Below are 26,801 nucleotides of genomic sequence, written 5' to 3'. Positions count from 1 at the left end.
ACATTGCTAACTGGGTTTGCTGCTGCCTCTCTCCACTCTCCCTGCACAGCCTAGATGGGAAACTCAGATTTTCTTGCAGAAGCCAACCCTGCTTTTCAGTCATGGACTTAGGTGAGGTTACTGCACCAACGGTTTGCCTTGCTTTTACAGCACAGACATCTGAGCTGCTTGACAGTCAAGTCTTCAGGTGCTGCAGTGTAGAGCATGTGGTTGAAAGTAAATTGTTGCCAATTCTGGATTGCTTAAAGACGCTATACATTGAACCACGGAAGTTTAGGAAATGAGTGATGAGCAGTTCAGGTGTCCAGGCAGGGTCAGTGTCTTGGTTTGGAAAGACAGGAGTCTGCTAAGGAAGGCAGGAGCCTCCCCTGAAATTGAGAATGTAAACCCTCCCCACCGCTCCGAATTGCTATAATTTTAAATTAAGGGGCTCTCAGGCAAAGATATGGGAGCAGGAAATAACAGTTCTTTAATAGGGAAGAAATAAAAATAATAAAATAAACAATACAGTCCACTGGAACAACACTGACAGAGTCAGAACCCAACCTGACACCCTGTTGGTCAGGGTGTTGGTGGCAGTCCGATTGAAAATGTGGCTGCAGTCTTCTGAAGTATCGGGGGTGGTTCTGTTGGAGCAAGGAGGTTCTGTAGAGAAGGATGTAGTCTTCCTCTGAAGATCCAGGAGGAAAAGGCAGCTGCTGTTCCTCTGGGGAATCTCGTGGAGAAAAACTGAGTTGCAATTTCAGAATCTCAGACTATATCGGGGTAGCAGTGCTTGGCTCCTCCCTCTGGGCGGAGCATCTCACAATGGGATGTTGTAGTTCTTATCAGTCATGCACCATTATTCAATAGTCTGTTATCAGCGGAGGTTCCCTCCCCAGGAAGGTGTGAATGTGGTCATTCAAAGAGAGAGATAAGGCAAACTGCTCACTTGACAAGGTAATCAGCCGTACAGATGGTAATGGAAAACATCTTACATGCAATCTTCAACAGTCAGCTGTTGAAACCAGTAGCTTCATCAGCCCTGCTCATCCATCAGGTCACTGAGTACCGGAGTGAGTGATGCACATACCTCCCAGTGTGCTCACAGTGCACAGAAATAGCAGGTTACACCAGCTTTACAGCATTTATGCATTGGGTCTGAATGCCTTCTTTTTTTCACCTGTAACTACTAATTAAAAAAACCATCTTACTTAATAAACCTATGCTGATTTATCATAATTGCATCTATCAATCCATTTCTAATGGCTAGATGCATGAATTTCAACAGTCCCTTCCCTAAGGCCACATTAGTCTGTATAATAATAACTCTGACTGATACGTAGAACAATTTTTTTTTCCAAACTCATAAGGGTGTGTAAAAATTTTATGATGTTGCTTTAACAAGGCCCACTGAGATTTGGGATTAGATATCTAAGGCCTTATTGAAGACAAAACCTTTCCTATGTTTAGCCATGCAGAGCAAAGCTACTCTTCAGACAGCACTTTAAAAATGAAGATCATTTGATAAACATAGAATTTAAATAATAGAGAAAAGTGTGAGGGGTCTTTCCTCTGAATTCCTTTACTGCAAAGCCACAATTACTATTAACAAATATAAAATGTAAATTGGAGTGGCAGCATTGAATTTTAAGGCCATTTCACTATACTAGGAACCAGCAGTGAAAATCTTCAGCATTGTTAGAAGAAAACTACTTGCAATACTGAAGAAAAAGCAGAGGATGGAAGATTGGCCTCATTTCCTAGCAGGAGAATTCATTCTCCTGTACAATTAATCTGATTTCTTAGTCTCACTTTTCAGCACCCAAATATCTGTTCTTTCTCTAAGAGGTAATTTTTACTCAGGTATGCCATTGTTGGGGCCTCAGTTTAGTATCCCTCTACTTCCTTCTCCTGGGAAACTCTAGAAGGAAAATTAAGTGGAATGTATTTCATGAGATATTTCATGTTCAACTCCCTCTTGTTTTCTTTGAGGAATTAAGAAATGAAACTGTTTCGACAGGCTTGGAAATTAAAATCTGATTTAACATTAGTCCATTTAACTAAACTATAAAAATTGAACCTAATATTTTTAGGTAGAGTATTTTACAGGAGGCCACAGTGCGGTTGGCAGAAAGTTTTAAATTCCACGCTTTCAAAGCACCAGACTTGTTTTATACATTTTCACTCCTTTGCTTAAACCTGAGCAAGCTGTCTATCCAGACACTTAAGTGCATTCTTTGTGCATTCTCTCAAGAAACCAGGTGTTCTCTTTTTGTAAGGGTTATAGATTGATAAATACGTACACTATTCCATTTAGCCTTCCTTTAGGTAAATTTCTACTATTTTAATTTTCAGTGTTTGCTGTGAAAGTATTTAGATTCACTGAGAGTTCATACAGGGCAGTCTACAGGTATCTGAGCTGCACAGTGCCAGAAAACCTTGAAGAAAAAATGGAAGCCTGAATGTGGCTAGGGATGGTATTGCTGTGTTTTCAAGCAGTGACACTGAGTATTGTATGACTTAATGCAGACATATAGGTGTTCTAGATTAATGATTAAGCTACAGGTGCTGGTCTTTAAGCAGCATCTGCATGAATTTTTACACTGTGTAGATCTGACAGGAATATGTAATCCCTCCTATGCCCCAATGATGTTTTGTTTCAATAAGTGATGGGAACATTGTCTTGGAATGTCCTTGTTACCAACCTTGTTTAATGTAGAATGATTTAGTCTGGGTATAAAGTTCTGCTTTTAAGGATGAAGAGTTAGTAAATTGTTAAATCTGATGAAACACCAAACAATTATTGTTCATCTCTTGAATCGTTTTGCTATTGTGGGACCTTCTTTTCCTTTTTCTGCAGCATCTCTGAGATTTGAGATTTTATTAATAATGAGTATTGCATTTGGGCACACATGACATAGTTGCTGCTGCTCTGTAGAAATCAGAGTTACCAATTTGGAAATCAGCTGCTAGCTGTTTTGGGCAAGCAAACCAGGTATTTTTGGACTGACTTCAGTAATGTCTCATTGAATCAAGGAGCACTTCAAACAAATTAAACTGGAAAACAAATCAGTTACGGATGAAACTAGGAGCTTAATAACTCAAAATAATTCTTGACATTTCATTTGCAATGCTTAGAATTATTTTAAGAGATCAAGAATAGTAAGTATTTTTTTAAAAAATCTTGGACATTGTATACTAATTTATTTTGAAATAGTTGTGCTAGTAAAAGACCTTGCTAAGGTACTGCAGCTCGGTTCACTGCCCCTGTTTTCATTATGAGAACGTCTCTTTGGAAGCTAAATTATCTTTACAGTCTCCAGCTTTTTTTAATCCCCTTGCTCTTAGAATAATTTGCTCACCTGAGAAGTGATTGGGTGAACTGAAGTGAATTAAATGCCATTTCAAATTACATAGGTCTTCTCTTTCTTAAGCATGTGATCTTAAGTGGGTCTGGGCATACTGCTCATGCGGTTTTTGGAACCATTTGTACTGAACTAGTACAAAAGAATAGAATACTAGAATTCTTGTATTTGATCTGCCTTGCCACTATTTAGAATGATGGTTTTGGATTTTTTGATTGTCTCTTTATCAACCTTTCACATTTTGCATAGTGAAAAGTAATTCTCAGATACTGGACGTAGCATTTGTACAGAGGGAAACTTCCTGTGAAGTGAAGGGCCGTTGTATTTGTAATAGGATACCTGACACCACATTTTTTATGTTCACTAATATAACACCTCATTTTGATGATTTTTAAATAAAGATTGTGATTTCATGGAGAGATGTAAAGGCACTTTTAGGAGAGTAGTGTTATTGATAACATCTGGGCATTCAAAAATTTAGACATGCCAATATTTTTGGAAAAGACATTTATGTCTTCCTCCCAAGTCTCCTATTTTATGATTGGAGTTTCCAGCCTTGAGAGGGGAAAGCATGAGGAAAGAGTCTGTAAAATTATTCCTGTGTGAGAGTTTGGTGGAAGTGGAGCCCAGGAGACAGCAGACATATTTTGAGTTTTTTCTGGTCCTTCTACCTAGTGTCAGCCCCTGGAGGGGCTGAAAGACAGCCTGTTGTCTCAGCCTTCAGGTGGGAAGCTCAGCTGCATGCAGGAGATGCTGCTAATGTGCAGACAGTGAGGAGAAGGTGCTCTACATTTATGACCCATCTCTAGAGTCCCTTGATAAGATTCTATAAGTTCTTGAGGTTGGTTTACAGAAAAAATACACCAAGACAAATACTTTTTTTTTCTCTGGGAAAATAAAGTGTTTGTGGCAGTAGTTGGACGTGGTAGTGTTAGGTTAACAGCTGTACTGTATGATCTTAGAGGTCTATCCCAATCAAAATGATTCTGTGATTTTATATTTTCTGTCTGTCTTGCCAGTTACCTCCACCTTCATTCTCCTGCCCTGACTTTTAAGCACATTTGCTTTATTTGCACAATTTTGGAGATAAACCTTTGGGTTATACTTTTCCCACAATATTTGTAAAGCAAGTTTTCATCTAGAGGTGTTCATCATTGTTAATGATGAAAAAAACTATGGGTTGACAACAGCAGTTGCAAGAAGAGTCTGCTGAGGAAAGCAGCTGGTCCAGCAGACATCACTAGTCCCATAAGCAGGCTTCCCTAAAATTAAATGAACCTTTTAAGGGTGAGCTGTCTGGAATGACTTTGCATTTACTAGAGTAACTATATTGATGTCAGCAGGTGCCCTGAAGGAGCTTTTTACACAGTACTTTGTTTTTCTACAGCTTTACTATGCGCTTGTACCCTTCAGGAAATAAGCGCTATTAGAAGAGGCATATTCACATTTGCTGGGGCAAGTGGCCTTTATATACCCTTAAATACATATCCGAAATGTTGAGAGGTTAGAAAAAAGCAGAGAAAGAGATGTAACCTGAGAATTCAAGTATTTAGTTCAGACATACTGGGAAGGGAGGCTTTTTAGTTTGATGGTGTCGCTGCTCACATTTGATATTCCTTGCAAGCAAGATGGCACCAGTCCGGCTGTTAGCACAGGTCAGTAGCACACTGCTCTGTCCTCTGCATCCATCCCAAGCACAGTAGTCTACAGTTATTGTCATACATTAGGGAAATAATGAGCAATCTGTTCTAATTTAGAGCAAGATGTATCCAGGAAGGAATCAAGAGGTAGTTAAGGTGAAGAAAAGTATTTTAGGAAGCATTCAAATCTATCCTTTCATTCCAACTTCTATAGCCATATTCAAGAAAACTGCATTGTAGAGTCATAGTGCTACTTTTGCTACTGCCATCCTCCACTATGGTGAATTATCAGCAGTGATCTGGCTGCAGGAATCTGATCTTTATTGTTTTCAGAAAAGCTACTTTAATTCTTTCTACCTGGGATGCAGTAAGACGTGAAAAAAAATGCAGCTTAAAGCCTTAACACAACCATGAAGGTGAAGAAGCTTATTCTACAGCATTGGCCATGCAGTTTTTATGAGACTAATTTGCCTCTCCTTTTAGTCGGACCTCATTGCTTTGCTGCTGAGAAGTCAGCAATTGCATTGTAGTTTGGAGCTGCACCAGCAATTCTGCATAGTGTGGATGTTAAAGAGCAGTCACAGCAGACTTTAGGCGATGCTCAGCAAGAGCTAAACTCCAGTGCTTTTCTTGGTTTTGTAGGAAAATAAATGAATGTGGATTCTACTCTTGCACCCAGGTAGGCAAAAATTACGTAGGAATTTTAAAAAAGTAGTTTAAAAAATATATATTGTGACAGAATTCACTGTCTCCCATGTTTTCTTCCTGTTATATCTAGATATGTTTGACATCACAAGCCCAGCAGGAGCTTTTTTCTCTGTGAGCTTCTATCCCTCAGTTAGATACTCTAAAAAGACCTTCACTGTAACTGGTGAACATTTGCAGCAGTTTTCTACTTTTACAGGTTCAGTTTTTGCAGTAAGCTGTTGATCTTGTAGATGAATGAAGAAAGAATGTCTCTATCCATAGACAGTTGTTGCTATGGGTTGGCTCTGTGGCTAGATCTGCTGCTGCTATGCCTTTATGGACTGTGGTTTTGCTGGTAGAGCATATTCTGGGACATACCCAGCAGGTTTGGGATTTTATATCCAAGACCAGTTCCCATGAAATTAAAATCACTTTTTCTCTTCATTCTTTGATGAGCCTATTTCTGCTTACCTGGTGCTGAAACGAAATAAAGACTAAATATGTCTTAGTTGTACTCACAGACCATCTGTACATAGTTTGAGTACTGTTGAGAATTTTAAATTCAGTACATTCGTGAGTGTTTGTGGTCCCACATATCTAGGTGTCCCATTGAACATAAGTCTGCTTTAGAGATTGTTGCTTGATTTAGGTTTTCATACATCCATTTTAGATCCCGTGAATCTTCAACCTACAGGTTTCAGAATAGATGAACACCTGCTAATCCTTCTGTGATGTTTAAGCTTTATTTCAGTGATTCTTGCAGCTGAAATTGTGTTTTGTCTTCCACAGAAACTGTACAGTTGGTGCTGTTTTGCAATGGAATGAAAATATTTTATGGGTGATATGAGTTTGCAGCTTAAAATTAATGCTTTTGAAATTGCATAGCAGCCAGATGGAGGAGGGAAGGCAATGTAGAAAAGAAGTTGGTGAACACCCAAGAATATTTAGTCTGGAGAAGTATGTTGAGCATTACTTTGAAATTACATACTCCAAGGCAAAGTTACTCCTGGACAGAACTAAAATGTCAAGATTTATTGCCATGCAAGAAGTTGCCGTATGTTGAGATAGCTTTCTGTGCTTCAGAGGAATAATCTGCTTGTAAACAACCTTGTCTGTCTTGGAACAGTATATTAACACAATTGTTTGGTTTTCTGCTTTTGCTCTTTACCCTTGGAGAAAAAAAGAATTTCATTCTGTGGACTATGCAGAGGCTTTGTTCTGCAAATAGCATTTCCTAATAAATATCCCAAAACCAATGTAGTTACATTTAATATAGGGCAGTTGAATCTACTAAAAATGTTGGTTGGTGTGAAGTAATTTGGGCTTTGCTTTACAATTTGAAGTAGGCAGCTTTACTTCTCTTTCTGACTTCCCTTAAATAGCTTGCAATGATCAAAAAATGTCAAGAAGTTATAAAACAATTTCAAATGCATTAATAAAATTATTGTCGTTGAGATTCATATGTAGTTGTTTAATGCAAACAAAATTATTTAATCCACTGGCTTTTAATGTACCTTTTAGCATGAGTTATTTAATTTATGCTGTGTATTGGAGTTAGAAATGAGAAAACTGCATATGGAGTATGTATTTTAAATCATAAAATCATTCATCAGAGAAAATAGCATAATTTTAATTAAAAGGTGCTTTGAAATACTACAAGACCAGTTGATACCTCTTATGTCAGCCCATCTGAAAAATATTATGACACTGATACTCTGGTGAGATTAAATCTGAATTTTTATTATAAAGTTTTCTTATTAGTATTAAATAACTTGCCCTTTTCAAATGGTGACACATTGAAAGTTCAAGAAGGGCTTACATTTTGCAGGATAAGGTATTTTAAACCTGGTGAATTGTTTTTGCAGTGGATTTCTAGCTAACTTCTTTTTGACTAGACTCCAGATTTGCATATTTTTTTCCAATCAAAGTATTCATTACTCAGGAAAAAAGAGCTAGAAGACTGTTAATAGTGAGCATGTCCTTCTATATGCAACTATGATAGTAATTTATAGAAATATGTATCATTTTATGTTAATAGGGTACTTGTATATATAACTAATATAATGAAATATACTACATTAAAGTATATGTACTATATGCTATATATATGATGAACTTTAGTGTAAGAATTATATATCAGTAATTTTATAATGAGATTGCTTTGCAAGTGATAGTATTTAAGGCCATGTGAAAATACAGAAATTCAGTTAAATGAAGTCTTGTCTCTATAGTGCTACACTGAAAGAAAAAATGTTTCAAACTTCAAGATGGAGCTTCTGTATTGACCACTGTAGTCCATTGCAAAAAATACAAGGCATGCTCACTGCCTTCTTACTTCCTAAATATTTTGCTCTTCTCTTGCTCATTTCCTTGCAGGGACACCAGTGGGTTAAATTTCTGTTCTTATGGTTTTTGTTTCTTATGAGAGATTTAATGCCTATTGGTTTGGGATACCATGCAACTAGTAAAGATCCCAGGGAAAATTTGCTCCAAGCCCACACTTGACACTCCCAGCTGCTCAGGATAAATAATGAATGGTAGAACACGACCACAGATGTTAGTTTCAGGACAGAAGCAGTGGTTCTACAAAACAATTTTTTTTTCCAGGGGAAAGAAGTACTTTCACTGTAGACTGTGAAATACTGCACTTCTTAGTTGTCCATATTATTTAAATTTTGGTAAGAGTTCAGTAGCTAATGAGCAGGCATTGATTTTTATGTTGTTTTTAGATCGCTGGAAGGATAATTAAAAGTATAAATAACTTAGCCTCCTGGTACATTAAGTATATAGACACATCATCAACCATAATTAAGAATTGTTTTTAGATTAAATCACTTTTACAAATAGTTATTTAATTTAGCAGGTTTGTCCTTTGGTTCAGTAAAGTCATCTGTCATTTCTCTCAGAGCTGTAGCTTGTGGAAAGGGCAGCTTTAATAACATTCAGTGAGCTCTGAGATTCAGGGCTTAGCTTCTGTCAGCTTTTATATTGGATTCTTCAGCACAGGCTTGATTCATCAAAGCACTGACGCTACAGTTAACATCTCCTTCAAGAGTTTCACAGCATTTGGAGCCCTAAATGCAGAGCACATTTACCTAGATCATAGTTAATAAAATATAATTAGTACATTACCTCAGCAACACTGAGTAAGAGCTTTTGCATTTTCCCATTTTCCAGTTTTGACCTGTGTAGACTACCCTCAGTTAGTGTATTTATAGAAGTAGCTTGCTAAATTAGAGGTGATGATGGGGGTGTTCTGGAAAGGAAAAAAGGGCTTATCTGTTCCTCTTTAAAAACAGCCTTACTTTGTTGCTGAGAGAGCTCAGTTGCATTTAAAAGTGAATCTCATGTACAATGAAGGATTATTATCGATAAATGTCTTTAGCACTGATGGAAGAGGCTTCTTTTGAAATAAATGCAATCTGGTTAGAAGTCTGGTCCAGTTTTTAAAATCTTGTGAGAGTCTTCATCAGTTTTTCTCAGGTTTGAGATACAAGTTTTCTTTTGCTTCCCTGATGTGTCATGTATTTGCATTTTTCCATGAAGACTTAGGATGTTATGGGTGGGTTCCATGACCTGATGGATGGCTGTGTTTTAGTTAGTTTACTAGTTCTTATATCAAGAAATTATTAAATAAATGTATTTCATTATTTTGGTGTCATAAAACTTGCTTTTAAGAACACAGTTTTGAAATGTTATTCTAACTTATATAGACAATTCATTGGCATCAATTCTACAGAGAACAGTGGACAAATACCATTCCCTGATGCATGGTGATTCAAATGTAAAACATTTTCTAAAACCATTGTGATCAATTATTTCTGTTAGAGAAGTAACTGTCTTTAATCTTATCTGAGTAGTTATTTTCAAGTTTTACTCCTCTCTGCTTTCAGAATTAATTGCTTGAATTTCAGAGAGCATTAGTTGATTTGTTTTTATTTTTTAAAGAAATCAAAATTTTCCTGGATTTCACATTATTATCAACTAAACAACTTTGAAAATACCACTTCATTTTTAGAAATATTTTATGCATGTGACTATGGGAACTTTACTTTCCTAGCTGTATTTCTTTGACTGGTTATGGGAATGTGAGAATCATATAAAAAAATTAGAAATTTCTCCTTCAAATGACCAGTTCCTAAGAGAAAGCGTTGAAAAGAGCAAGCGGGAAGATAGTCTCAGTTTGTCATCTTTATGTCTTACTTGTTTGGAGTGCTCTGTTGTGACAATTCAGCACATAGCACATAACTGTTTCACATCAGCATCTAGCCAAGTATCACCCTCCTTGAGCAGAGTTTTACTTCTTCATTTCTGTACTACTTCAGTTCAGTTCTGAATTGTGTGCCAGAAATATATGGAAGTTTTATTAGCATTCATCGTATGTGATTCTGTCCTTTTCAGAATGAAAGTTATGTGAAGGTTCTAATTATATCTTTCAATCTAATGTCTGCTAATTGTGTTTTCATGGGTGAGACTAATAGATATCTCTTAGATTGAGCAGAAGAAGTTCTGAGTTTGAGCTTTCACTCTGATCTGCAGAGGCTGCATCTCAAGTTTGATTAACACTGGGGAAACCTCTGACTGTTGTTCTTACTAGGGATCAATTCCATTATCACCAATTCTTCTTCCTGCCTCAAAATTTAAGATTTTTTTTCCAGTTGTCGTGAACCCTCAGCATAGAGTGCACTTAAGTAAAAGCACCGAGTCTCTCAGTTTGTTTCACTCATTAGGGAGTATGGTGGGCTCTGAAGAACGTGTTTACTTTGTTTATACTAGTATATTTTGCTAGATAGAAATACCATATTAATAAATTCATGCTCATATTCTCCAGGGTAAACACCACTTGATTAGCTGGTATATATGTTGCTGTGTTCCATCAGCAGCTTTTCTCTGTGGAGCAACTAATGTGCATTTCTTCTCAGTACTCTCCTGAAAATCAGGAAAGCATGAAACTTCCCCATACCAAATTTATTTGAGATCTTTCTTAAGAAAATTTGGTTGAAATAAGCTGAAAGGATTAATACAAGTTTTGGGGAAGAGTGGGATAAAGAAAAGTGGGAGAAAATGGAAAGAATGGAGTGGCAGACAAAATGCTTGGAATTATTTGTGTTTTCCTGTTGGTGAGATCACTGACACACAAAACTGGATGATAATGGTGATTTGCAGAGGTGAATTTAACATCCTGTGAAAAAAAATCACTCTGGCATGCCCTTTTCTTGACTCAGAGCATGGTCTGAGCTTGTACCATTTTCCTGAGTATGTTTTCCTACATCTTACTCTTTTAAAGCCTGGTTTCTAAAACTGAGTCACATTTCCCTCAAATATTGGCATGGCCAATAGGTAGGGGTGAGATTTTACTTTTCAAAAAATTGGTCCAAAATAGGTGCAGTCTTGCACCCCACAAGGACTTAGGGAATTTGTTTAGAATTTATGAATTTTGTTTAATACTGAGAATCATATTTTCTTGTGTCAGACTGTGAAGTTCAGAATCTCTAGATTTCTTTGTGGTGTAGAAAAGTTGAATATTTGCTGAAGGAATTATTCTGTTGTCAACCTCACTTTTCTTAAGCTTTTGTCTTATCTCCCCCCTTATTCCTTTCAGCCAACATAGAAATTGTGCTGTGATGTCTGGGAATTGTGCTGGGAGTGATCAGCTGAGCTGTCCTCTGTGGATGCTCACTCTCCTGAGGAGCATTATCAGCCCATCTACCTCTTCCAGTAAAAAGCAGAGTCTTCTGTACTGGAAGTGAGACAACTCCCTTTATATAGAAAGACCATGAAACTAGGGCAAAAAACAGTGGATTCTTTATGGTTTGTTTTGCTTTCGTTTTATACATAGATGCTTATTTCTTTCCTCTACAATAGAGATTATGGAAAAGTGCTTCTAACAGCAACAGGGATAAAGAGGAACAAAGAGAAATGATCTAATAAAGCAGTGACTTTTCTATAACCATTTGTGTTAAATGCTGTGAAAGGGCAAGTCACAAGGACTAATTCCTAACATGTGTGTTCCTGGAGCAGTAAATACTGGGATATATATGTTTTGTTTGTAATTAGGGAATGCACTGGAATAATTTCAGGAAATATTAATAATTGAGCAATTAATAAATAAGAATTCCAATATAATTAGGCTAAATGTCTTTATGCAAACCTTCTTTCCCTCAGATAAACCAACAGCCACAAAAGAAAAATCCCCATTTTGGTGTCAGGGCTGTACTAGTTGGACTTTAAAATGAGGAGGCATCTCCAGAAAATCCTGTATCAAAACACAAGAATAGAATCAGGGTACTGATGTAAGTTGTGATGTTTTGAATATTGCTTGGCGTTCTGAAAAGTTTCTTTGAAGAAAGGGTGTTGATCTGTGGAAACACCTTCCCAAGACCCAGAACCTTAGCATACCACCTCCAGTCTCCAAACTCTCTAGCTGTGTTTGAAGGTGCCTGCACAGTGCTTTGTTTAGATTTGCTGATTTCTGAAAAAGAGAAGCCCCTATTTTGCTAGCTTCACCTAAATTTTCCTGCATCACCAGATTGTAGAACATGTAGAGAAAAGAATGAGTAAGGAGCATATAAAGGTAAGTTTCTAATTATGTGGAGAAATGAAATTACCAAGGGATCAGGAAATGTAAAGCTTCATTCTGGATTACAGTTAACAAGACTCCTTGGTTACTGAGTACTTAGGGCTCATCATCTAGCTTTGTGTTCCTCCTGGAACATTTATAGAATCACAGAATGGTTTGGGTTGGAAGGGACCTTAAGGATCTTCTAGTTGCTATCCCCCTGCTGTGGGGAGGGATGCCTTCCAGTAGACCAGGTTGCTCAGAGAGAGCCCCATCCAGCCTGGAACTCTGAACCAGTCAGGGCTGCCTTTTCTGGTCTTGGCCACTTGTGTAGTCTGTAGTCTTATAAAAGAATCCTGTGTCCATTCAACACTGACATAGCATTTGTGACTTAACTGGAGGTTTGTACCTTCCAATAATGAGAATACTCCAGAGTCTCTTCTAAACATCTCACCTTCCTGTCCTAGCGGTCAGTTGGGGTTTTTTGTAGTAGCTTTAACAACTTTTCCAGATCCATGTGTCACAGTATAAATGTCCAGTGAGATAGTACTTATTATTAAGCCTGTTAATGTGTAGGAGGTTTTGGCCTCTGTGCTTTGATATGTTGGAAGTCTTAAGTGATGCACTGCCATTAGAAGAGCCAAGGGGTGCCTTCCTCCTTCTCCTTGCCATGTAAAACTTAGATCTTCTTTTGTCAAGATGACTCATTCTGGTGAGGTTTGAGAAAAGAAATTATATATCTGGTAATCTAGATGTGATATGATTCTCTTTGTCTTTTACTGTGGGGACAAAAACAAAAGAGAGAAAACACTTCTTTTCAAGAGATGAAAGCCCCTCTGGCATTCTTTGCATTATAGGTCTTGCTTCTATGTATCAAAGCAGAGTTGGATTCTTATATATGCATAGATAAATTAGGAAAGAGAAAAAGATGTAAATATTAGAAAAAAAAGCAGAGTTGAAATTTGAGTGGCCAATTTCAGACTAATGGAGGTAAGAAAGTGAAAGTACACCCACTCTTTGAAGAAAGATGTGTAAATTATGCTAAGTAGGACATCTTCGAGAAGAACTAAGAAGGTGCTGTGTATAAAAAGTGTATATGCAAGCCTGTGTGTAAGAAGCAAGACTTTACAGTGAGTCATTGTTTGGGAGGCCTGAGAGAATGAGAACCATCCAGGGTGACACAGATATTGTGAAGAGAGTATTTGCTCAATTTTCACCATGCTGAATGCTGGGGCCCCAAGTGTCTAAAAAAATGCAGCTATTTCTAGAAAGTACATTAAAATAAGCTGTTATGTTCACAGGCAGTGGTTCAGTCAGAAGAGCTGGAGGAATTTAAAAGTGAAAGCTGATGCTAAGATTGTTTATTGAAATCTTGAAGTCTTGGACAGGGAAGGGTAGCATCATTGTCTTCCACAGCAATGTGCTCAGGTCTGCTGAGAATAAATGGCATTCATCTTACCCAGGAGTATCTGATACTGCCTGCTCAAGGTTATTAAAGTAACTGGATCACTGATCAGTCTGTCAGTTTGTGTATTATGGAAGAAATAAGCCTGCACTATAGGAAGCAGAATGATCTTGTGTTTTGAGTATATCTTGTTGAACTAATCTTGTTCTTCAGCATGTGATAGTGGGAACAGTTTACAGGAATATGCTTCTGAAATGTTGTTTTTATGAGTAACTCTAGAAATCTTAACTCTTTTGCTACATCCAAATTAAAAAATCTGTATAAAGTGAACTGGGATTGATTTTTGCTTTGTATAGACTGTTAGTAAGGTCCCAGTGAGCATAGTGCACATCAGTTTTGAAAATCATCCCTGACCTCCTGTCTTTTTAGAATTGAATGAAATATTTCTAGAAACAAAATAAAAAGTGGAGGCATAATGTACTGTAAAGAATACTCTATGTGTAAAATCATTGTATAATGGGAAATTACAAGTGACAGATGAAATTTTGTTCAGAAGTAATGAAACTTTGAATTAGAAACACGAGTGAATTTTTCTAAAATAGGCTAAGTTTTCCTTTCACATTATGTATATTTTTGAAAGATACTGGTGGTATGGGTAAGGCACTTTATCTAAATACACCGTGTTTTTTTGGTAAAACACACTGATCTTTGACTTTAACAGGGAAAACATGAAGGGAATTTTTTGTCACAGTGATATGACACGTTTTAATACTTAATTGAAACTCATGGTTTAGGTGTATTTTAAGAAAATGAAGAAGCTTTTTTTACCTCTATAGGCTTGCTGATGCATGGGAAGATGATATGGGAGTTCATCCTTTAAAGTTTCCATCAGAAACATGTTTGGAATTATTGTTGATACTGGGTCGGAGTACCACATCTCTGCCACCTTCGCTTCGATGCATGAACTCTTTTCAGGTAAGGAACAGCTTCTGTTTCAGTATAAAGGTGTTACTTTTGGAAAAAGAGATATACCTGGGGGTCATAAACCCTTTCAGAGGGTTTGTCTTCTGTAATTGCATGACTCTCCATTACATTAAAATGTAGACCAAGATGGAAAATGCCATTGGATTTTTAATCAGTTCATTACAGTTTAAAGTTGATGAAATTCAAAGGAATTTCATCAAACTTAGGCTACAGTAGCTAGAATAATTATTAAAAAATCTTTCAGGCTTAAAAAAAATCCTCGGCAACAAAATAAAGATTTCCAGTGGTGAAAATATTCTTCTGTGTGTTACTTTGGAAGTTCTCAGCAATCACAGGAATTTTCCAAAGGAAACATTGTTGCAGGCATGTTTAAATTGTGATTTTTGTTTCTTTTGTAATGTGGTTGGAGAGTATGATTTTTACAAATGCAATAGAGACAACAGAATTCATGATGATATGCCATAGCAGCTCAGCCTTTTTATGATGCTTCTGTCTTCCCCTGTAGTTACATAGTCTGTAGGTTGAGTATTGATGCAAATCTTAAGTAACCAGCTGTTGAGCAGGAAGTGTCCTGAGTCTGTGTTTGTTCTGGCAGCTATGAAAGAATCATCATCTTGGTGGGACTGAATGTTCTTAACAGTTTGTAACATGAAATCAGGTAGCCTCTATTTGTCTGTATTTCCTGTTTGTACTTAAGGCACCTCTAATTAGTGTTCCTGAGCTATGTTTACTGAAAAATTGTCTTTTTGTAGATTTTGAAGAAAAAAAAAGGTTGTAAAACAAAATCAAGTCATTGACTTTAAGAGAGTTACACTGATGTACAGCTGCTGAAAACTCCTGTTTTAGGAAATAGGTACCTGCATTGTTTCTCACTTTGCATCTTGTGTGCTTGGAAACAGGAAATCTGTACATGGTGATCGCTTGGGTACAGCAGCAGCCACTGATTGCTTCAATTTTCTTTTAATACACAAAGTCAGAATTGTTACTGGGTTGTACATTCAGAGGCCATAAAATGGAAGAATCTCCTGGATGCCAATAGATTGCAATAATTATAAATTTCAAGGTTTGGCCAGCAGTAGTAATCCATGCAGCTGAGTAGTCCATGTTTTCTATTAAGAAGTGAACATTTTGGTTGTCTAATCCAAGAGGATGTATTCCTTGTCTCTTACATTACCAGTAATCTGTGGTAAAGTCTTCTCTGCTTTACCCATGACAGGTTAAATAGGAGTCTCTTCCTATATGCCGAGGCTGTGTGTCGTGTATTGTTTCTGTGCATACTCAGTCCCATGTTGTATATTTGGGATTCCCTTTAATTTGTGTATGGGGTAGAGACCGGAAGTGATAGATGTCTGTCAGCTGGTGTTTTTACCTCAGAGTACACAAAACATCAGACTTTTCTTTTTTTCCTTGGCTCTGGATGATTGTGCTCAGTTGCTCCTGGGTAATTTTAGCTTTGTGAGGCTACCTCTGTAAAGAAACCATTGCCCTTGAGGTGCGTGGTACAGGTCCTGGAAGCATAGAGTTATGTCAGCCATGGGGTGGGACATCATCATCCCCTGGAGACCCTCTGACCATGGCCTTTCAACCCCAGATTTCTGTGGAACAGATGAAAGCAAACAGTACTGTGCTAAGCTCATTTACTGAGCGCTGGCCTGCACAGATCGTGGTTTTCCTGCCTGTGTGCCAAAGTTGGCAATGTGACCATGCCCTGTCTTTCACAGCAACACACTTTGCAGTTTTTGAAAAGCCCAAGTTAGAAACCTGCTCTGCTAAGATAATGTTCTATTTTGCCAAGTGGGAGGAAAGGAAAATGGCTTTTTTGATAAAATTCTGTGACTCCAACTGTCACTCTCCTTGGCAGTCAATATCACCAAATGTTTGCCCTAGAGGGCAAACACTGTCCAGTAAAATATTGTTTTATTTATTTTTATCTTTATAAACCATGTTTGGATCTCAGTCAGTGAATACATGAAGCAGAAACAAAGTTTGCCCAGGCTTTTCCCTGATGCTTTATAATGGTTTGCCAGCCTTATAATTTTGGGGAATTTTTTCTGGCTTGTTTCTTCATGTTCGGTGAATACTAGAATTACAGATCCTAGTTTTTTTGTATTTTTCTTGGAAAAAGCTGGCAAGATCTGAAGAGAGCTTGAATAATGATACTAAATTGTGCTGTTGCCTGGGCATAAGATCATGCTGCATCCAAAATAGTGAAGGTTGTGAGCCAAAAAGGGAATAATAAAAGGGCACTAATTGAAAACTGATATTTCATATATCTTAATGGAGTAATGGCAAAATGACAAAACTAGCTATGCTTTATTTTGTGGTAGACCTTAATCTGGCAGTTGTCTAGAAAAATTTAAAACATTTTATTTCTATATTACAATGAGACTTGTATTTGAACTGAAAATAATTGCAGTTTCCTGTTCTGGAGGAGTTAGAAGGGAAAAACAACCCCAGAAAGTGCCAGAGTTTTCTCCTTTCATTTATATGTATTTCCACAGTTGGACACGTGGTGAGGAGTTAAATGGACCACTGCTTTCTACTGGTGCTTTTCTTTATGTTTTCATACAGTATTTGGAAATGTATCTAACAAGCAGCTCTATTGTAATGATCTAAAAGTTACAGTTTAACTCCCGACACCCTGTCGCAGGAGCTTTTAAAAATCCAGGTTTTTAATTAGGTAACCAAAAATTATCTCATTGACACCCATGCTTTTTGAGAATGTATTTACCCTCTCTCCCAATTATATTACAGTATTGCAGTGTTGACGAGCCAACATTTTAGTTGGTGTGCATCTGCATTGGGTGATGCTTAGGCTGTAAAAAGCACACAAAGGAAATCTGCTTAGTTGCTAATAATCTGTAATAAACTCTGTTCTGCCTTGTGCTCTGGAAGTACTCTCTGGGACTAGCTTAGCAGACTCTGTATCAGTGCTGAGACATAAATTACCTTTTTATTTTCCATTGGTGTGCTACTGCTTAGTAACATAATATTTGAAATCACTTTTCAATTCGGTTTTGACCCTGTAAAGATCTTTCAGTGTGATTTATGTTTCTAGAGGAGCCTGGGAGAGAAGAGCAGCAGCAGACTGTGCTACATCGCTCTGCTCAGTTTAAGGTGCTCACTACAGCCAGCTTATAAGTTTGCCAGGCTGTTGAGCCTAGATACTAGGTTGTCTTTGGCTCATCTCTCATTTCACCTGAACAATTGCAGTGACATTTTTTTGGTGGGCTATAGAGAGGTAAATCTTAGGAAGCCTGAGCTTGTAAACTGTGAAGGATTCTGTTTCTTGCTGGTTGATGGCAGCTCCTGGGTTTACTGGAGAACACAGGTTTTTCCGCCCTGACTTGTACCTTCCCAGGCTTGTAATCCCTCACCCATACTAAGGATGTCTCAGATCAAGGTAATAGGATTGACTGAGGCACTTGATACTTACCCTGGAGCAATGAGAAAAGCAGGAAGAAGAGAGAGAGGAGTTTGCTACTAGAAAAGATTAATTTTTTTCGTTTGCTTTTGCTCTGAGCGCTGTTTTGTCGCTTTCTCTTCAGCTCCATTACTCTGCACGGAAAGCTGTGGTACCTTATTAGACACTCAATCTATATAGCTGTCCACCCACCTGAGCTGTCAGCCCTTTGCTTTAGGAATGGTTGGGCTTTACTTTGTGTATTATTCTTAATACTTGCAAACACTTGTAGCTAGCACCCACTTGAGTTAGCATGTACTTTATCACAGTGCTGCTCGGCTGCTGCTTCTGAGCACAGTCTCAGAGGCTGTGTTGGTATTTCAGAGCCTACAGCGCAGAACAGTTAACACAGGGAGATGCTTTAAAGTGACAAGTAATCTCTGCTGTGTTTTTCTAACCTTATCTCATCTTTCTCTGAATTCAAGCACAGTGAACAGAAAATGTCCTGGATATTGAATTCTTATGATGATATATGGGGCTGTTGAGCACATTTTCTCTCACTGCTGTTGTTGTGAGAAACCAGATATTTTACTTGCCCTATCAAGGTACTATTCATAAGGCCACAGACTGTAAACAACAGTTTTCAGAGTTAAACAGATCATGGTTTTATTTTTACTTTTACAGTTGCGTGAAATTGAAGGAAGATTGTGATTAAGAACTGCTGAGCTGCTTCAAAATTTTGTTTCAAATAGCTCTTGATAGTTTTTGGAGCTGCATCCAGTGCCCCTGGTAGTTTTCAGCACAGTGTCTGCTTTGGTTAAGAGAAGTGAAGCCACTGTTTAAGAAAAAACAAAAAACTGTTTATTCTACCATTGCAGTAAGAATCCCTAGTGGCGTCTCTGAAGGAAAAACTCATTTGCAATTACTTTGCTTTCAAAAAAGAAGGAAAAACCCAACATTTCTCATAGAACAGCCTGTCAATTCTCTGTCATTTAGTCTCTTAATACAGTGTAGAAAACTTGCTAAAGGCAAGATGGTTTAGAAATAGAGAATATCAGTTGCTCAGAAAATATAAGAATTAATAAATACAGTATTCATTATCGTTTAGTAGCTCTAGTGTATGAGTATCAAAAGGGTCATGGAAAACAAAATATAACATTACTGCTGTCTCTCAGGTCTATGCTTGGTCCAAACTAAAGGGTCCCTTGATATTTGGTAGTTTTTAATATCAATACTTTTATGTTTTATGTGTCACTATATATATGAAAAGCAATTTCAAAATAATTTATTGCAAGAAGTTAGCTGAAGATAACAGATGCATCTGTGTCTTTTGACAATCCTTTTTGAAGCTAACAGCTGAGTAAGATTTACAAAAATCTGTTCAGCTTTTCCATTTGTTCTGGGCATCTGGAGCAAGAGAAGATGCATGCATTCTTTTAAACTGGATTCCACTCCTTTGGAGTACTGTCAAACAGCAGCAAAGAAGGATAAAAATACAATAAAAGAAAATATTAGGAGTGAAGAAATGGCTTTCAAAATATTGTGTCTTTTATTATTAAACTATGCCAGAAAGGAAAAGTAAATAAGTAAATTCATGCAGTAAAATGGCTTATTATCCCTTTAAACATTTTTTTAAATCACAGGCTATTACTTGCTTAGTGAAGATCTCCCACAAAATGAATTAGAAGCCTGAATATGTATATTCTATAGTATTTCACAGACAAATGATGAGTTCCTAGACACAGTACAAATTTTTAAAAAATATTTCTCTCAACTGCAACTGCCTATATCTCTGAAACTTTTGCATTAACATTGACAGTATTATGAAGCAACCACTGCAAATACATTGTAATCTGTTCAAATACAGTCATGCTTGCTTTCCTTAGCAGACCGGTTCTACCTAATGTAAACTACAGTGAACAAACTCTGAGTATTTAGTGCCAGCCTCTTTTGGCCACTCAGATTTCACCCAAAATAATGATGTTTTGATTTTTGCAAATTACTATAAAGTGCCTGCTATATGCTTTTTGTAGTTTTGACTAACTCAGATAGGTTTCCAGGATGACACAGAATGGATTTTTTTTCTGTTTTATTTGTGATTATGATGTGTAAGTTTTTAAGTTTAATTTCAAATGATTTATTTTAAACAGGAAAGAAGTACCTAAACCTTATATTTGAAAGCAGACGTAGTTTTGTAAAACATGCATACAAATATTTCAGCAGCTTTTAAATAAAAGAACTTACCATGTATATATTTAGGAGTTTTTTTCATATTTTTTGCATTTAATAAGAGCCATAATAAATCTATTGAAACACTGCAGAATAATTAGGAAAAAAATTCTAAAACTCTATGAACAAATTAAAATATAAAATTATGAATAAGTGCTGCCAAGAGCAAATGATATTAAGAGAGTTAGCGTTTCAATAACAAGTCTGAATACTTCTTTGCAGAATTATAGAAATTTCTATGTTAAATTAAGAAATTATTATTTTGTTTGCTGCTTAATTATTCCATATTAAGTTGATTTATATTATGTCACTCAGGTTATCTTACTTGGTGTTCACTGTAAGCTATCTTTTAAAAGTATCTCTGGAGCATTCAGGTGTATGTGTTGAGACTATCCCTTTCGTTTGTTGTTAACCTCAGTCTCAAAGGGAACAATTTTTTAGTTGAACTATAATTAGTATTTTTACCTTCTTGTTGAAACTGTACCAAAAATGTTTCATACTATTCTGCATGCAGTTTATTAAAGCATAATGTCTCCTGGCTGAGAACTGTTCAGTTCTGTATATGCAGGACCTTATTGAAAAATGTCTGTGTGTCCTTATGTGTCCCTATATGACTCATCCATATCTGCAGCACAGGCTCACATTTCTAGGCTATGGTTTTGTGATATCTGTAGCTGCTTTGGTCATGCTAATGGGAAGGTATTATTTCCCTTATCTAATATGTGGCATGGCTACATTTCCTCTAATGGGAAGGAGCTGCCCATTTATATTGGCCTGAAACAGAATGAAATCAATCATGTGCAAACCTAAACTGAAGCTATGAATAGGAAAAATGCAAGCCAAGCTTACTTGTGGAAGTACAAGATTTTGTGATCGTTTCAGTGCTCAGTGGTGGAAAATCAGAATCTTGACAGCAGTGGCTCTAAACCAAGATTCAAAATTTGTCATCAGTTTCTCAGAAAAGGTAAATTGTTCTTTTCTTCCAAGGCAGTTCTTCAGTAACGAGGAAATTAAGAGAGAGTGAACCTGCACTTACCATAAACAGAAGGAGATTAAATTACAAAAAAACCCATGTACTCCAAGAAGCACTGAACATGTAGATGCAGGCAAGTGCCTGCTCTGGAAGTATGGTCTTCTGCTGCTTGAGAGGGAATATCTTTTGAAAGAACAATTCATTTCTGCAATTCCCTTTGCCTAGAATATAGCAAAAACCATGTGTTGCATAAGCATGTAGTAATACAGTTCAAAGCAGTTTTCTTAGAAAAGATGCTCAGATATGTCATATGGGGGTTTGACTCTGGTTGCCCACCAAAGCTTCTTTATCACTCCCCTCCTTAGCTGGACAGGAAACTGCAATGATCAGCATCTGGGTCGGTCAATGAAAGGACAGGAGGAAATCACTCACCAGCTACTGTCATGGCCAAAACAGATTTGGCTTGGGGAAATTAATTGAATTTGCTAACAATCAAATCGGAGTAGGATAATGAGGAGTAAAACAAAATCTTGAAAATGTTTACCCCTGAGTCCTCCCTTTTCAGGTTGAATATATTCTCAATTCTTTGACAGCTCCTCCTAGCGGTGCACGGATGTGGAGAATGGGGGCCATGGTGAGTTCATCACACATTGTCTCTGCTGCTCCTTCCTTCTCAGGCAGAGGACTCTCACACATTTCCCCTGCTCCAGTGTGGATCCCTTCCGTGAGGTGACAAGCCCTGCCAGCAAACCTGCTCCAGTGTGGGCTTCTCTATCCATAAGTCCATTCAGGAGCCTGCTCCAGCACAGGCTTCCCAGAGGGTCAAAGCATCCACCTGCTCTGGCACAGGTTCCTCCTCAGGCTGCAGGGGAACCTCTGCTCCAGTACCTGGAACACCTCTTCTCCTTCTCCTTCACTGACCTTGGTGTCTGCAGAGCTGTTCCTCCCACATAGGCTCACTCCTCTCTCCCAGGTCGTTGAACAGGGTTTTTCCCCCTTCTCAAGGCTGTTATGCCGGAGGCACAACCACCGCCACTGATGGGTTCTGCCTTGACCAGCTGTGGGTCCATCCTGGAGCCAGCTGGCATTGGCTGTGTCAGACATGGGGAAGTTCTGGCAGCTTCTCACAGAAGCCACCCCTGAAGCCTCCTGCTACCAAAACTTTGCTATGCAAAACCAATACAGGCATTTACCATTCAGATGTGAATGTACAATTAATTGCCTGGATCCTGTTTAGATGGTCTGGTATAGCCTGTGAATAAACTGCTTGAAAGGGGTGAAGACAGAACTAATTTTTCCAGTTTTCATCTATTGTGAACATTCTGATTTTTCCAAGTCTGAAATCTAAAAGTGTATTTGTTATGTCCTAATGATTGAGTAGTTGTGTAGGTAATGCACAATTAAGCAGAAATTGAGAGTTTGTCTTTATCAATAGGCACCACACTGTGGAAAAGACAAATACCCATGTTTTATGTACCTGAATATATACATAAAGAAGTCTTATGGGAGGTCTGATATACTACTAGACCATCATTCCTATTTATTAATTGAGGCTGTTTGTGACTGAGAAACAAGCTCTGCTGAAAAGATATATTTAGACCTGTACGTAACCAAATACTGCAATACATGTTCAATGTGGTTTGTGTAAGACTGCTTCCCTCCATAACCTTGGCATCTCTGAGATAATCTTAGCTCTACCCAGATTGCAATTAATAGCTTGATTTATGTGAGGTGCAAGTGTCAATATTGTAGCTAAAAATGCACAGAAATCACATTATCAGCTACAAAGAGCTCTTTTGCTTTAAAAATAATACTGAGTCATTGGATAACAATGGTTCTATAATGGAGATTTTCCTTAGGAGTTCATGTTGTTATGCTGTGTGTTTTGTGAATGTGTGTTGTTATGGAAAGCCACAACATTGTTCATTTCCATTAAGAGTCTGGATAGAAGCTTTGAAGCTACTTGAAGAGTCCAGAAAGCTCTGCAGAATAAAAGATGTATTTATAAGGATGATTCTTAGTGGGTTTAAAAGTGCTTTAAAAACGGATGGATACAACTCTCTTAGATTTCAGCTATAGGCTGGAGTAGATATGATGTTACCACAAATTACAAGATTTTGAGGAATCCTGAGGGAAGCTGTCAATAAATCCTAGCATTTTATTAACAGATAGGTCAGCTTGCCAAGGCACTTAGAGCAGCTCAGAAGTGTTACACGTTCAAGAGTTGGAAACAGTAATAATGTCTTCAAGGAGACAAATGGACAAATAAACAGAAGGCTGTAAACCCAGAACATAATAATTGAATCGATGACTTGACTATGATAAAGTGCATGGTGGACAAAAAGGAAGAGGGCTGTTAAGTTCTCCTCTTTTTATTGTCAGTTGAAAATGAGTCTGGAATGGATCTTTTGGTGAAGAAGTCAGTAATGCCTCCAGTGAGAAACATACAATTTGCCTTCCCTCAGAAGCAGAAGTCCATCATTCTGTTGCAATGTCAGTAGAGAGTAGTGTGCTCTAAATCTTTGTGCTTAAATCATAGGTCTGTTCCGGGGGTGGTGGCTGATGACAAATGGTCCTGCTTGAAAGCTTCTGCTTCTTAAAGAAGAAAACTCTGTTTGGATTTAGAAAAGCTACAATGGGCATGGCATGGGGAACAGGACAGAGCACTGTCTGTCCACGGGTAGGGAGAAACCTGAAGTGTAAGAGATGAGATTGACCAGCTACCCTTTTACTAGGCTGGTGATGTTCTCATTGGCATACACCAACACAATTGTGACTGGCCAAAAAAGGACAAGATTATTTCCTTCTCTAAGTTGTTTGCTGCTTTGATCTATAGAAAAGATCAGTTTTGTGAATATTTCTTTGTAATAGCTCCTCTGCTTTTGATACAAAGGAAGCTGGTTTACACATGGGAGTGTGTGGAGGTATCTCAGCCAATGCATTTTATAGAGCTGCTAAAATAAGATTTGGAATATTCCCGTGGGAGGAAAGAGAAGGGCAAAAGGGTGTGTAAGCATTAACACAACCTACTGAAATAAGGAGACTGTTTAGCATCCAATAGAAAGCTGTCATGCCTTGAAGTGAAATGTGGCAACCATTTAGCAATATGCAGAAAAACTTGCAGAAATCTGAAGATGCCGTAGCAGAGTGAGATCACAGGGAGTGTTGAGTGGGCAGAATGTGATTGCTGTTTGGACTTTTACCAGGCATTTTGGTTAAAGTTTCTTCATCTGTCTCCCAGAAGCCTGACAAGTAAAATAGGAAGTGATTCTGCCTTATGGAAGGAAAGAAAGAAAAAAATATTTTTCCTAAAGAAAAAGAAAACTTATTCCTATATAGCTAATGTAAACTATAAAAGCATGGTGTATAGAGAAAGAGACTATTTTAAAACACCAGTTCCCAGCCTCCATTATTTTTGTGGGCTATGACACTGTAGATAAATGAAACCAGATCAGGGAGCTATATTTCTTCTGTTGCTTTTAGTGAGCTTGAGTTTTATATGGAAAATAGAAGAAAAAAAAAGTATTAAGTACCTTGCATGGAAAAGAATCTTGCCTGAAAATTTGTACAAGTGAAGATGTTATTTTAATTGTACTGACTATTTTGGCTACTCAGTCCACTTCCAAGTTCTTCCAGAATGCATGGCATTTATAAATATTATCCTGAAAATGACTGAACATTTTACTGTTCAGATGTTCTCACTTCCTGTGACTGGTACTGCTGACCCTTGTTCTGCTTCATATCAATAACTGCATAATTCAGCTTTAAATAAAAGGTTTTCTTGCTGTTGATGCTCCAGTCTTTGACATATTTGCTATTTTCATATGTCCCACCAAATTAAAAAAAGGCTATTATTGTGTAATGGGGGGTGACTAGCTAACAGATTTCTTTCTTGACTCACCAGAGAGCTTGCTGCTGACTTTATATTTCATGTTTTCATACAAAGTCTATTTCATTCATCATTTGCTCGATTTACAGAAGTTAAATTCTGTCCTGTTTCCCAATTTGTTAACCATTTTGAGTTTTATGCGCTGATGAGTTTCCATGTTACTTTCTCATTTTTATTACATACAAATTTGCTTTGTTTCCATGCCATTTATGAGCTGACAGCTCTTTAATTCTTGCACCTTTTCCCTGTTTAGATGCTAACTTTTAATGCTTACCGTTACCTAATTGTATTTTCCTCTTTTCAGGTATGGGAGGGGGGAACAACAGGGCTTTATATCCTTCTTTGTAGCAAAGTAGAATCAATTGTGCTTCTTAAACTTTAAAAAAAAAAGTCTGCTGAACACACAGAAGCCTTCCTATCATATTTCAGTTTGCCTTCTCTGCTTGCACAGAAAGGAGATGCATTTTCAGCTGTATTTTTGTGGAGCAGTAGCTAATGACTAGTCAAATTAATCAGAAGTGTCTATTCTGCATGATTGTCCTGAGGATATATTCCTTTACGTGAATGCTTTTCCTTTTTTTAAGGTAGGATGTATAATGTGACTAAATAATGTCTGTAAAACTTACTGTATTCTGTTCTGTATGCTTTTATGTGTCTGAGCTATATTGCTCAATGCTAAGATTGATTTAGACCTACTGAGTCTTATTCTACATTTTTTAGGCCACTCCTGTGTGAGGAGTTTGGGGAGAGACCATTCTCCCATTTGCCTGGTAATTAGATCATCTTCTGAGCACTCTGCTCAACAGGGTTGTATCTACAACACTAGATTTAGATGAAGCAGAGCTCTGATTCCACCTGGAAATGATTGTGCTCCTGTAACTTAGTTAAAATGAACTGTCAGAAGTGAGACAGTGTTTATGTATTTTTTAAGTGTAGCTCAGAAGCTGGAGAAAACCCTGGTGACACTTCGTAGCTAATCATTTTATGTAAGCCTTTCCTGCAAAGGCAGGGCATGCATTCCTAATACAAAACAATGAAGAAGTCAAGAGGGACTCTTTTACAACAATACTGATACTGGTTAAAGTACTAATACTTGCTAAAGTGCAATGTCACTGTTGGATTATACTCCTTTCCCAGCCTACATTCTGATAATTTACAAAGCAACTGAATGCCTGGTTAAATATGTCATATTTAATATGATTAAATATTCAATATGATTCCAATATGATTCTCAAAACAACCCCATACTATTTTTTTACAACAAGGTAATCATCTTGAAGATGCAAGTCACAGAAAAAGAATTTCATGTGAAGATATTATCTTAATCTCACATACTACTCTGTTTATGCAGAAGTGACTTGTCAGTCCAGTTTTCACCATTCTAATAAAAATTGCCAGGACTTTGGATTACCTAAAGTTCTCATTCAAATGAACAAATACTGAGTGGTTTTTAAAGTTAGGCAATCATTTGGGGTGTCCAATTGAAGACTTAGGAGCCCTTTCCTCATCTTGTAAGCTTAAAAATTCTAGTGGTGGTCCTTTAGTGGTGGCAGCTTTGCTTTAATTAGTTTGTGTGGTATTACAGAAATTCACCTGAAGCGTTTGTGGTGAGATAGCTCAACATTGTAGGCAGGGACGTGAACTTTTGAAGTTAATATCAAAACTCTCTTTGGCTTCAGTGGCGC

The 26,801-nt window shown here is 37.4% G+C and overlaps 1 protein-coding gene across 1 annotated transcript in view; it reads left to right on the top strand.

The window, feature by feature from the left end:
* UBE3D (ubiquitin protein ligase E3D) overlaps window positions 1-26,801 on the top strand; it is a 77,995-nt gene that overhangs the window by 31,679 nt on the left and 19,515 nt on the right. Inside the window, exon 8 of the mRNA XM_031057107.1 lies at window positions 14,475-14,613. Coding sequence (XP_030912967.1) covers window positions 14,475-14,613 — 139 coding nt within the window. The remainder of the gene's footprint in view (window positions 1-14,474; window positions 14,614-26,801) is intronic.

The sequence above is a fragment of the Geospiza fortis genome, unplaced genomic scaffold (genome assembly GCF_000277835.1).
Source record: "Geospiza fortis unplaced genomic scaffold, GeoFor_1.0 scaffold190, whole genome shotgun sequence".
In the NCBI taxonomy this organism is placed as follows: Eukaryota; Metazoa; Chordata; class Aves; order Passeriformes; family Thraupidae; genus Geospiza; species Geospiza fortis.
The sequence above is the reverse complement of the archived record's forward strand: the minus strand, read 5'-3'. Positions and strand labels throughout refer to the sequence as shown.